This window comes from Xyrauchen texanus, chromosome 44 (genome assembly GCF_025860055.1).
Source record: "Xyrauchen texanus isolate HMW12.3.18 chromosome 44, RBS_HiC_50CHRs, whole genome shotgun sequence".
In the NCBI taxonomy this organism is placed as follows: domain Eukaryota; kingdom Metazoa; phylum Chordata; class Actinopteri; order Cypriniformes; family Catostomidae; genus Xyrauchen; species Xyrauchen texanus.
The window spans coordinates 27,086,958-27,101,361 of record NC_068319.1 but is presented as its reverse complement, the minus strand read 5'-3'; the positions used below and the strand labels follow the sequence as shown (position 1 = coordinate 27,101,361).

General features: G+C 37.4%; 1 protein-coding gene across 1 annotated transcript in view; it reads right to left on the bottom strand.

The window, feature by feature from the left end:
• The window catches only part of galt (galactose-1-phosphate uridylyltransferase), a 169,143-nt gene that overhangs the window by 55,858 nt on the left and 98,881 nt on the right, over positions 1-14,404 (bottom strand). Inside the window, exon 9 of the mRNA XM_052117683.1 lies at positions 10,797-10,880. Within this exon, the coding sequence (XP_051973643.1) occupies positions 10,797-10,880 (84 nt within the window). The remainder of the gene's footprint in view (positions 1-10,796; positions 10,881-14,404) is intronic.

Sequence of the window (14,404 nt, the reverse complement as noted above, 5' to 3'; positions counted from 1 at the left end):
TTATATCAACAATTGAATTCCAATTAATAAAAATGCTCATTTTTTATATCAGTAATTTTATTTTCACTAGAGACCATTATCATTTCTGATATCTGTAATGTTACTAGTAAGACAGTCTTGTTAGATATCATTAAATTCAAATTATTAATATCTGAAATACACTTCCAGATATCAGAAATACCAAATGTAACATGTTGAATTTCAATTACTGATATCAAAAATGACCATTTTCACTAGTTGTAATTCAATTGTTGATATCAAGAATGAACATTTTACTAGTAACAATGTAATTATTGATATCAGTAAAAGAGAGCTCAACTTGTAGCAATTATTGCCTTGATAGCTAAAACAGCCTTTGCAACTAGTGAAAGTAGAATTACTGATATCTTAAATGTGATTTTAACAATAAAAACACTAATATCGATATCTAGAAATACAATTTTAACAGATAAGAATAGCTATGGTAATGACTTTATGAATATTAATGAGACCTGGTTTGCCATTAATTCACTTTTGGAGCCAAAAGTAGCAAATACAAATTTGGAGGGAGACATTCCATGTGGGTAAAAACAGCTTGGGTTTTTTAAATAAAAATGTTATGCTTCACAAACAGAAAAAGGGAATACATATACATTTTTTGTCCATTATTAAAAAAAAATTATAAAACAATATTAGATTTGCATATGTGGGCGGCAATGCAACGCTCCTTTCATCTGATTGGCCAACCCATGCCATCATCTACTGCCTTAATCCTTTTAGCCAGAATAACAGTTTGTACCGCTCTGCATATTTGACTCAATTTCAATTAAATATTGTCCTGAACTACCACTCACTATAAACTACACATGCCATATGCAGAAAAACTTTGTTGCTGGGCACAAAACCGGTGCTGTTGCGAGGTGTTGTCTCTAATGGATGACGCGTAAATGATTGCATAGTCTCATATCTATAATATATTATTTTTATTTTGAATACATTTTATGATTTTGTAATACATTTGTTTTCATGGCATTTTAATAAATGTAATTGTGAATGGGATTAAGGGAGAACAAAAGGATCAGGTGTAAATTGTATTCATTCCAACTGCAAAATAACTGCTCATTATTCATAAATAAGGGTCTTTGTGCAGTCTTGCGTGCTGACGGAGTCACAGTCTGGATGCCTTTTGTCCGAATAATTATTCTTGGTGGTACTTTGGTGGTTTTAAATGAACATTTAAAATTGACATTGCCCTTTCATGCTTTATCTGACATGAGAAACCAGTAACAAAAAAAAATAAAAAAATCACTCCCTGCGCTAAACGCCTCCCACATCTGCTGCTGTCTGCCCAAGGAAAAAGCGCATCTTCGCACGTTCATGTTAAGCGCAGTTTTGGGAATCGCACTTAAAAAATAATGAACATTCATAAAACCGTTGGTAGAAAACGCTCTTGACCGCTAAGATCAATCGTTATTGGGAAACCAGGCCCCAGCTGTTCAATTAGTGCATTTAATTTAAAATTAAAGAGCATAAAATAATAATAATAATAATAATACAAATAAAAAATAAAAAGATTTAGCCAATTTATTTTCTCAAAGGTTAAGCAAAAAGTAAAATGTGAAAAACATTATTTTTACGGCTTCTTTGCACACAGGCACACAATTTTGTTCGATTTTTATATCTATTCATCCTTGTTCCTCCTAATACCCAAACATTAATTTAATAAAAGTCAATTTGGCTTACAACAGTATCACAGATCACTGTAAAATTCAACTAGTGAAAATTCAATTATAGATATCAAGAATTATGTTTTTTACTAGTTGAAATTCCATTTTTGATATCAAGAATGTGCTTTCTACAAGTGATGACATTTTTATTTCAAGAATTCACGTTTTTACTAGAGGGAATGTAATTATTGATATCAACAATTGGCATTTCCACTAGTGAAAAATACATTCTTGCTATCAAGAATTAGAATTTTAACTAGTGAAAACTGAATTGTTGATATCAACAATTTACATCCTGCGAATGAATAGATGCTAAAACGGCTTGCCATAGTTTCTATATTTATGAATGATGATGTCATTTTTGACATTTAGTATTCTAACTAGTGAAAATTGAATTGTTTATATCAGAAATTCATATCCTGTGAAAGAAAGTAAAAAATATAAAATTTTTAGGTCAATAATTCATTACTTTTTATTTATTGAAAATGTCCATTCCAAATACCAACAAATAAACTGCACCTACAGAATCTTTTTTCTCTCATTTATTTGTATTTGTAATTCAGATTTCACTAGTAGATTTAGTACATTTAATGTGATTGTAACAAGTAAGATATCTGAAATACCAAATTTAACATATTGAAATACATTTCCAGATATCACAAATTTGCAATTCAGATGTATTTTTCAGGAATGGATATATGTACTAGTAACAATGTAATTATTGTAATAAAAATTATAATTTTTACTAGTTAAAAATACATAGCTGATATGAGTATTTGGAATTGTAACTAGTAAGAAATCAATTATAGATATTTGTAATTGTCTTTAGAATTGGAGTGAATGACAGATGATTGTAAAATCCACTAGTGAAAAGGCACTTAAAGATTTCAGTAATTATGTTTTTTAATAGATAGCATTTTTTGGTATCAAGAATGGGTATATTTCTCTGAGTAATGACATCAAGAATCAGCACTTCCTCTAGTAGCAATTCCATTGCTGATATCAAGAATTTGCTGTAGATAGCGATAAGTCATGCTCTGCATGTGATTAAATGTCGAACAGGGCTTGTGATAGGCATGATCACATGAGTATACAGCTTGGGAACATTACTTATTCACACCCTGCATTGCCAAAGTAAAAAGTGGGCTTTGCATTGAGAGCTTAATGCACTCTTGGGTGAATTTACTAAGACAGAATTGAGCTCTGTAAAAGCACTGTTTATTTGCATGCTCTGCCATTGCTGGTTTAGCACCCAGTTCACTAAAAAAATTATGTAGATTAGACAAAGCACAAAAACAAAGCAGGTGATTTTGCACTAAAATACCTTGTGCAAAAGTTGTGTACCTGTTTCGTGAATTGTCCCCATGAGTCTTAGACAAACTATGATATATTAATTCATTAAATATAAAAAAAACAGCAGGCTGTACACAGTGCACACTACTCAGTATTCAGCAAGTAGTAAGCTATTATTCAATTCCAGACATATCCCGGATCAATTCCAAGCAAGGGATTCTAGGAAGCTTTATGTCATGCATTCCAACAGGTCTGAAATTGCAGGTTTACGGGTGACAGGTGTCAGATTTGTGGCCTGACACTAAAGCCGTCAGAGAATCATCTTACTGTGTGGTGGCTGGTCGGCTGAGGCCATAACAAGATTTGAGATTAAATCAGCCCCTGTGCCGCAGAAGACCCTCAGTCACGGTGCTGAAAAGAGCTTCCAGGGGCTTGGCCACTGTATAAGGTGTCAGACAAATTTCTGCTATCATTTCGACAGCTGGAATGAAGTGATGCTTCACCACAAGCCCTCCTTTCACAGTAAACGTGTAGGGCATGATATTTATATACAGTATAAAAGGATCATTTAATAATTACTTATTCATAATTTACATTTATATATTTAGATTTATTATTATATATTCAGATATTCAACTAAATAGTAAATGAATAGTTCACCCCAAAATTATTTACTCATCCTTTTTTGTGGTAATCAACATTATGCCACAAATGCCATTGAGCTTGACTTGTATTGAACACCAAATATTCCTTTACAATAAATATAAATAAATGTAAATGCATGATACGAATTAATGCAGTTCTACCACAATCTAAAGTATAATGCTGAGGTTACACAGCACCTCTATAAGAAGAGCACTGAAGAGTAATCACCCATGCTGCTCATGAATAATATATGCATGAATTTCCCATTATCAAGGTCAAAATGTTTAAAGGGGTCATGTCATGTAATATTTTTTTTTCTTTATTATTTTTCTTTATGTTCACTTACAACTTTAGTAAAGGTTTAGGTCATAATATAGTTATTAAATTACCTTTTCCCACCTTATTTCTGACCCTCTGTCTGAAACACTAGGTTTTCTGTGCCGTCCCCTTTAAGACTTCAATATACACGCCCACTGTGTTATGATTAGCTAACATCTTTGAATTGCAAACACCCCCCAACATTTTTTATTGTTTTTTTCAGACAATAAAAAAAATGAAAAGCGAATGACACAATCATTCGCTTCACTTCTAAATTTATTTGAAGCACGCAATCAAATTACTACAAATATTCTGACTGAAATAACAATCGGAAACTGAAAGTCTGCATACTGTTGCTCCTGAATACTTATTTTACTAGGCATACAAGATGTGGTGATAAAATAATGCAATATTAAGCTGAAAACAATGAAAATATTTCAGACTACAACAATAAATAAAAAATGTATGCTCTTTTCGGACTGGAAAGGAAGTTTTGAGTTCTGAAACTTACAGTACAGTCTATCAAGGCTTTCTGCTCTCCTGATCTGGAATTTCTCATGATTCTGTGTCGACCATTCTGGGTACCGAGGGAATTCCCAGTGGTCATTATCACAGCTGTGCACACCCCCCAATAAACCGACAGAGACCTGGCACTCAAGGAACTGTATGGGAGTATAAGTAAGCAGGAAACTGTGCACCCTGAATCCATGTTCATTGTGACCGGGGACTTAAACAAAGCCAACTTCAAGTCAATAGCACCGAAATACTACCAGCATGCCAGTTTCAACACACCATTGGGCCATTGCTTCTCTCCCTTCCGGGATGGCTACAAATCCCTCCCCCGCCCACCATTTGGCAATCGGACCACTCTTACGTTTTGCTTATGCCCGCTTACAGAATCTGAAACAGGAAGCACCCGCCCTCAGAATGATCCAGTGCTGGTCGGACCAATCAGATTCTATGCTACACTGTTTTGATCACATGGACTGGGAGATGTTCCAGTCCGCCTCTGATGATGACATCGAGGAAACGTGTTTCATCATAAAGTGCATAGATGATTTAGTGCCGACCAAAACAATACAGATCTACCCTAACCATAAACTGTAGATTAATAGCGTTGCTTGAGCGATACTTAATGTGCAGACCACCGTTTTAATTTTGGGAAATCATTGGAGCATAAAACTGTCAAAGCAACCAAATGCCAGTACAGGGACAAGATTGAAGGACAGTTCAACACCACTGACTCTAGAAGCATGTGGCAGGGAATTAATATCATCATGGACTTCAAAGGTAACAAAAACTCAGCCGTGAACACTGCTGCCTCTCTCCCGTATGAGTTTAACCTTTTATTCTCATTTCGAGGAAATAACACTGCTCTCGCTGAGAGAGCTCTCGCGTCGAAGCTACAGAGGGTAGTTCACTCTCCGTCTCTGTAGTGGATGCAACCCAATCCTTCCAACTGGGGTGAATATCCATAAAGACGCGGGTCCAGTCGGCATTCAGAGCCACGTCATCAGAGCGTGCGTGAACCAACTGGCTGGTGTTTTTACTGATATTTTCAACCTCTCCCTCTCCTTGTCTGTGGTCCCCACATAATTTAAAACGTCCACCATTGTACCTGTACCAAAGCAATCCAAAATTACTTGCTTAAATGACTGGCATCCTGCTGCTTAGACCCCCATCATCAGCAAATGCTTTGAGAGGCTAATCAGAGATAACATCTGCTCTGTTGCTTACTGCAACAACTGCTCCACTTTTGTTGCCATTGCATCTACACTACACACTGCTCTCTCCCACCTGGAAAAAAGGAACACATATGTGAGAATGCTGTTTGTAAACTACAGCTCAGCATTCAACACCATAGTGCCATGCAAGCTTGATGTGAAACTCCGGGCTCTGGGCTTAAACAGCTCGCTGTGCCGCTGGATCCTGGATTTCAGGTGGTTAGGTGGTTAGAATTGGCAGCAATATCTCCTCTTCACTGACCCTCAACACTGGAGCCCCGCAGGGCTGTGCTCTCAGCCCACTCATGTATTCCCTATACACACACATGACTGTGTGGCAACACATAGCTCCAATGCCGTCATTAAGTTTGCTGATTATACGACAGTGGTAGGCCTGATCACTGACAATGATGAAACAGCCTACAGAGAGGAGGTACACACACATGCTGGAGTAAGGACCACAACCTCAACGTCAGTAAGACCAATAAGCATACATTTGGGTAACAAAATCCGGGAGACCTCTGAGCAAGGTCTCTGACCTCTGTGCCATTGTGATGAGTAACTTCATTTTTCTCACCATGTCCGATATTAAAATCAGTGCGACACATATTGCAAAAGGTGTGGCCATTGTCGATATGGCTTTGAGATATGAAATTAAAGTCTTCCGTCCAGCTGTTGCTCCCTTCTACCAGTGATGCTTGATTCAACTACCTGTGTCTACTACCTGCGCAGATATCAACAGCACAACTGGGTTGTAGGTTGCCAGGTTGAGGTCACAAACGGGTTGAAATTTGTATGAAATTTGTGTCGATTGTGTGAGTAGGATGCGTTTCATACAAGATCTGGCAACTGGACAACCTTGGAATAATATAATGATGTGATTATTCATATAACGAGGTTTGGGCCATACAAATTATGGGAGTTTCCCGGGAGAAATAACAAAACGGGTGGCGGGCGGGAGATGGGTGTGAAATATGGGAGTGTTGATAGGTATGCCAAGGAGCTTGTGGTGGACTTCAGGAGAAAAGCCCCATCACCATCAATGGAGCACCGGTGGAGAGAGTTAGCAGTTACAAGATCCTCAGTGTCCACATTACTGCGGAACTCACATGGTCCGTCCACACTGAGGCCGTTGTGAAGAAGGCTTAACAGCGCCTCCTCTTCAAGAGACGGCTGAGGAAGTTTAGAATGAACCACCACATCATAATTCTTCCCCCAAACAATCAGACTTTTAAACTCTTGATTGCTAACGAAACATATATCAGCACATGCACTAACAGATGTGTAAATTGTTATGTGTAAATCAGGAATTTATTGTAATTGTCATACTGCTATGTTGCTTGGAACTGCACCCCAAGACTTTCATCCAATGTTGCACTTGTGAATATAGTTGGAGTGACAATAAAGGCATTTTATTTGAATTGAATTTAATTCTTTATATTTCAAAATGTAAAGGAAAAATGGATTTGTCATGACAAGACCATTATAAAGCATTTTTGCAGAATTGAGTAAGGAGCCATCAGTGAGCTTAAATTACAAGCAGTTTGCCTAAAACACCTCGACAATTTCACTTGCTCGCACAAGTCATTTTAACATTCCTTCTCCAACCGTTTGGAACAGATGTCACATGCAACACTGAAGCAGAGACTCTGAGCGGAGGGCAGTAAAAAAGGAAGGATTCATCTGTCTTTCCCTGCCTCTTTTCATTGTTCTCCATTGCACATTTCACAAATATATAATTTTAGTTTCCCATTAACAAAATCCATGTTTTTTTTTTTTCCTGAGAACTATTAGATATGTTAAATAATAAACTTTTATTTGAAATACAATTAATCTTGCACGAAAAGTAGTTCGTTTTAAACACACAAAAAAAGGTAATTTTGGTGTGTCCCAACTTAGAGGTCTTAAATGTCTAGGCTGTATTCAACTAATAGAAATCATACAAAAACATAATAATTTTTATATAATCTTGAACTGATTTGACATTGATTGTAGTAAAAAAAAATATATATAGATAAAAAGTGTAATTACTAACTAATTTGAATGACCACAAACATAATATTTAAATGTGTCACACATTTTTCACAGTATATACATTGTGCATATATATATACAGTGGCAAGAAAAAGTATGTGACCCCTTTGGAATTAACTGCATTTATGTATACATTTGTTTAAAATCTGGTTTGGTCATCATCTACGTAAGTTACAATAATGAACACAATCTGTTTTCACTAATAACACACAAATTATTGTATTGTTATTGCAAATATTGACTACATCATTCAAAATTTAACAGTGTAGGTTGGAAAAAGAATGTGAACCCCAAGGCTAATGACGTTAACAAAAGCTAATTAGAGTCAGGAGTTAGCAAACCTTGTATTCATTTAATGTAACGAGATTGGAGGTGTAGTTTGAAGCTACTTCGATTTATAAAAAGCACTCAAAAATTTTGAGTTTGCAAGAAGCATCTGCTGACGTGGACCATGCCTTGCAATAAAGAGATCTCAGAAGACATACGATCAAGATTTGTCAAGCTTAGATGTTCATCTGTCCACATTTAGACAAATTGTCTATAAATAAAGACGATTTAGTATTGTGGCAACTCTCTCTAGAAGTGGCCGTCCAGCCAAGATGACTCAAAGGGAACACAACAGAAAAAAGTACCCTAGAGTAACAGTTAAAGACTTGAAAGAATCCCCCTGGAGTCACAAATTTGAATCCAGGTCATGCTGAGTGAATCCAGCCAGGTCTCCTAAGCAACCAAATTAGCCCGGTTGCTAGGGAGTGTAGAGACACTTGGGGTAACCTCCTCATGGTCGCTATAAAGTGGTTCACATTCTCAGTGTGGCGCTTGGTGAGTTGTGCTTGGATGACATGGAGAACAGCGTGGGCCTCCACATGTACTACGTCTCCATGGTAATGTGCTCAACAAGCCACGGTCTCAGATGCGGAGGCAACTGAGATTCGTCCTCCAACACCCGGATCGAGGTGGGTCACTACGCCACCACGAGGACTTAAGAGCGCATTGGGAATTGGGCATTCCAAATTGGGGAGACAAGGGGAGTAAAAAAAAAGAATTGAAAGAATTGTTGGAACTGGTTAACATATCTGTTCATGAGTGTACTATATGGAAAACATTTAACAGGCATGGTGTCCATGGCAGGACATCACAAAGGAAGCTGCTTTCCAACAAAAACATTGCAGTGTCTTAAATTTGCCAAAGACCAACTTGACACTCCACAATGCTACTGGGAAAATGTTTTGTGGACTAATGAAACTAAGCTTGAATTGTTTGGTAAAAACAAGCAACACTACGTATGCCGAATGCCGCATACCATCATGAAAACATCATCCCAACGGTGAAGCATGGTGGAGGGAGCATCGTGATTTGAGGCTGCTTTGCTGCTTCGGGGCCTGGACCACTTGCCATCATCGAGGGAAAAATTAATTTCCAAGTTTATCAAGATCTCCGTTCCGGATTGCGAGCTGTCTTATGTTTCATGTCCGAAACATGGTGTCTGGATCCTGACTTCCCTGTCTGGTTCAGTTTCGGTCTGTGTCAGGTTCTAGACACTCATGTTCCATGTTCTGTCTATCTTTGTGTCCGGGTCGCAAGCTCTCTTCACGCTGTGCTGAGGTTTGGTCACTTCGGTCTGAGATTTTGGGTTTGTGTGTGACCGAACTCTCGCACAGGTGTCCTCTCTTGTTGTTGTAGCCTGTTGCATGCACGCAATGTACGCTCAGGTTTTGTTTAGTGTGAGAATGCATGGCATCACTTTGTTTTACGTTGCTACGTATTCTCTCATCTTGTTTGTCGGTTGGCATGAGCATATATTGCCTTATTGTCTTGGCGATGTGCGCTCATGCCATTCAGGTGTTTTGTTGTCTTGTGAGAGCACGTGGCTTTGTTTTGTTTCTGCATTGCCGCATGTCTCGCTGTCTTACGTCATACCCAGCCTCCTTGTTTGCTTATTATTTGTTCATTTGCCTGCCATTTGCCTGTCACCTGTCCCCTGTTAACCCATTTGATTTCTCTCCCTATTTTACCCAACATGTGTGTGCTGTCTAGTGCCAGTTGGTCTTGTGTTTGTTCTAGTCAGTCATGTGTGGTGGTGGGTCTAATTCATGTAAGTCAGTTTATTCTCATTCCTACCCGGTCCCTTTGTGGTAGTTTTAGTTTTTCCATTTATTTTTTGTATAAAAGAAACCTACAATTTTTTCACACTGCGTTTGGGTCCTGAGCCTTCTCTCTGCGCCTGACAAGCTGAAGCTCAGTAGAAGTTGAGTGATGCAGCAGGGCAATGACCCTAAACATCGAAGTAAATCCACTACAGAATGCCCAGTCAGAGACCAGACCTTAACCCAATAGAGATGCTGTGGAATGACCTCAAGAGAGCCGTTCACACCAGACATCCTAAGAATATGGCTGAGTAAGGAAAAATGGTCCAAAATTCCTTCTGAACATTGTGCAGGTCTAATCCGCAGCTACCAGAAATGCTTGTCTACGGTTATTGCTGCCAGAGGAGGAATGACAAGTTATAAATACAAGGGTTTACTTACTTTTCCCACAGCACTGTGAATGTTTAATGATATGTTGAATAAAGACATAAAGGATTATAATTGTATGTGTGATGTTAGCTTCAGCACATTGGTTTTTGTCTAAACTTGTGACTTTGATAAAGATGAGATCACAGGTTATGACCAACTAATGCTGAAAACCAGCTAATCCCAAAGGGTTCACATACTATTTCTTGCCACAGTATATATGGTGAAAAAATAAGTCGATCTATAACTACAAATCACATTTGGTCCTAAACTAGCTAGCAAGCACCCCATTGTGTTACAGCTAAATTTAGGCTGGGTTGAATTTCAGTATAAATGGGTTGAATACGTTTATTACTTATATGGTTAATGATCGATGTCGATTCTCTGAAGGTTAAGAACCACTTTTCACTAACTATGTGTTTAAATGCTCAATTTTTAGACCATTTTTGTACACTATTGGTGGAAATTTCCTAGCAACACCTCTCGTTTGCAAGGGGGGGTTAAGCACATTGCAGGTTTTCCACATCTCTTCAATGATTGCGACATCAGATGCATTCTCTTACCATGCCATCCCATTGAATAGGGGAAGGAGACCTCAAAAAGGTTGTCATATTTCGTCAGGAGCCTTTTCATTATGGATGCAAGACCTGTGGGCAGGAAAACAGAGTGAAAAAACAAACAAAAAAGGTGGAACTGGGCAGGATTGACTTCAATTTTCAACCAATATTGCCTGGGTTTTTGCCAGCCTGCTTTCATTACAGATGGCATGCACTTTACCCGAGGTGCTTTCATGGCCAGGAGGCGCATTCATTTTGTTTTGCAGACAAACAGAACTAGACTCAAACATGAAGCCACCAAAATGGGGATGAATGCTTTGTTGCCCTTTGCTACATAAAATGACAACATTAATTGTTTCAGAAAGAAGAAACCCTTTGACTGCACCAGTCTGTAAATCACATTTCTCCTTCAAGATAAATTTATGATTTAAAGACGTGCTGGTGAATACAAGATTGTTTTCTTCCCAGCAAACAGCTGCCTCTGTTATTTCAAAGCAATAGCACTCAAATCAAGGCTTAAATGTAGTACATTTCGATAAAGGAACACCTGAGTCAAAAATAAGTCACATACTTTTTCGGTGCAGAAAATGTAAAAGAAACTCCAAAGTTTAAAGGTGAAATGTGTCATTTCGGTGCCACTAAAGTAACCAAACAAAATGCCAAAACGAATTACTGTTTTCAAAGAAAAAAAAGATTGGCCCTCCTCAAACTCATGTCATTGGAGTCACTTCCAGCTTCCACCATCAGATGACTGTGCATTACTCTGCTTATCACATGGCTACTTACTAAATAAATAATGAAATAGATTGATTTTAATTTACATTATTTTATTATGTGAGAAGGAAGAGACAGAGTGATTCGAGAGATAAGACACTTGCACAGCTATGTAGAAAATCATTTGCGTGGGACAACGTCCGATTATACAGTTTAGCGGTCACTGTACAAAAAATATTTGACTGCATGATTTAAGCAACTGACCAATCAGAATCAAGAATTCCAGATTTTTTTGAACAATAATAACAATGATGTTTTTTCATAATGTTCATGCAGACGAAGTAATCAGAAAAAATGAACAAACAAAAAAACAGGCCTTTTTTGGTCAAATTCAAAAAGAGTTGGTCCATAAAATGAAGTAAAGAGCTTCAGCACTGACTCTGTTTGCTTTGTCTGCCAATAAAACAGATTTCATGCTAGGCTGGAAAATTCTGATCCTTATTCTGTCTCTTCCCCTAGAACAATGAAAGAGTGTCACGGTTTAAAACAAAAGACGATTTGAAACAATTTCCCAATCTCCATGTTTAACAAGAGTCGATGAGGCTTACTTTCATCTACATTATACATATCACTCATCTGCATGATTGGTATGTTATTATGTGCATATCATAAAGACTGAGCAAATGGTCTTGGAGGAAATTATAAAAATAATTGGACTATTTGAAGTGAAGGATTTTCAACAGAGATTGACTACTGTAGGTTATCTACATAGAAGGTTGATTAAAGTCTGTGGATGTGACGTAGAGGTTCAAATCTGGGCTGTAGCTAAAAGGTTGTAGATTCAAATTTGTAAACACTGAGTTAAGGGTCTTTTTTGAAAATGTATGAGATTAACATTATTAATAGGACAAGTAGATCCAGATCCAGTCCATGGGTTTTTGGGGCTCATAGGTGAAATTAGGAAAATGGGCCCAACCAGTGTGAAAACTGTCATAACTTTACAAGATCCATAGAACAACTTTTTTTTAAAGAAAAACACTCTGTAGCTTGGTAGATGCCAAATAACATGTCCAAGAACTTGTATTCCACAGCATGAAGAAGTGTATTTATTAAAGGTGCTGTGACAACTCATAATTCCTTCACTATGTCAGGTTTTTTGCCATTTTAATCACCTATCGGCTGTTTTATAGACAGGGGCGGAGCCTGGAGTTTTTCAAAGGGGTGGCCAGGCAGGGGCAAGCAATGGGGTGTGGAACGGCGACCTTGGTGTGCGCACATGTCAAGTTTGTACAGAGATGATTTCACCTCTAAAGAACTAAATTGTACCAATAGGGTGGCCAGGCTTCAGTCCATGTTGGCCACGGCTACCCCTGGCCACCCCCTAGATCTGCCACTTTTTATAGAATTACAAATAAACTAGTGTCTTATTTAATTAGGTCATAGAAACTGCAAGTATAATACTTACAGGGAAACATTTTACAATAAGGTTCTATTTGTTAACATTATTAAATGCATCAGGTATCATAAACTATTCAATACACAAATGTTGCTTTCAGAGGTTGTATACAGAGTTAGGATGAAAATAGACCAGTGCAGACAGACTGGGGGTTAAGTCAATCACTAAATAGGGTGCAATGTACTAAGGCAGCATCCCAATGGCGGAGCTAGGGTGTGGCCAGGTGTGGCCGTGGCCCCATTGGCCATCCCACAAGCAATTGCTGTTTTAGTCATTTTTTTGGTAATTTTTTGGCACAGTTTAGTTCTTCAGAGTTGAAATCATCTCTGTACAAATGTACAAACTTAACAATGGTAATAAGTGCATAGATTCAGAATATGTAAAGTATCATTTTATTTTAACACGGTTGGCAGTGATTGGATGATGCTGGCCATTACTTTGAATCAGAATTAATTATGCTAATTTGTGATGTAATGTCTGGAACACAAAACATGATTAACCAACACTCCTGGAAACATACTAAATAATAAGTAAATAATTATATATAAATAATTAAATGTCTTGGTATTATTTAAAATCTCACTGCTTAGTCCACACATGTGGACATACATTTTTTGGAAAACTATTTTCTTTCATTTATTTTATTTATTTATTAATTCATTCATTTTGGCTTATTTTGCTTATTATTATTATTAGGTGCTACTAGTTACAAATCACAAAATGCACAAAGCATTCACGCTCAGGTCTCAGGAGGTCAAAGTGTTACCTATTAGGGTACGCAAAATAAGAAAATGCTGTTTAAAATAGTTTTAGATGAAGAACGTGTCAGCGCAGGACACTGCTGACAATGCTTGAAATTGTATGTCAATTACGCACATAATAATGCGTAAATGTAATTTACAATTTAGTGCAACAAAATCAATGAAAACAAAAAAGTTGGCCAGAATATGTGCAGAAGTGAAAAAAGTGAAACCCCGCACACTTGACGCAAATTTGCTGCTTGTTATTTTCACATGCAAATGAGCATGTGATTCATCGAAAATATGTGCCAGACGTTTGCAGCTCTTCACCGGTAGTGGTGAACTTCCGGCAAAACTTAGGCAACAATGGACCATTTGCCGCAAGTTTGCAGTAAAGCTCATTTGCATGTGAAAATTATCTGTGGCGAATTTGCGGCAAATTTGCAGTGAACTTAAAAATGTTGTAAGGGAACGCATGAGTGAAATTCAGGTAGCTTCAGCAATGTCGAGAAAAAAAAATATAAATAAAATGACATATTTTACATAGGGCCTATAAACACAACAACAAATTAACAAATATAATATATATGTAAAGTATAAACACATACCTCTTATTTGCAGATTTTGTAAATAGCATAGTTTTGTTTTTGTGCAGATTAATTCCTCATATTTTCACTTTGTACAAGTTTTCTGCGTCTTTATGT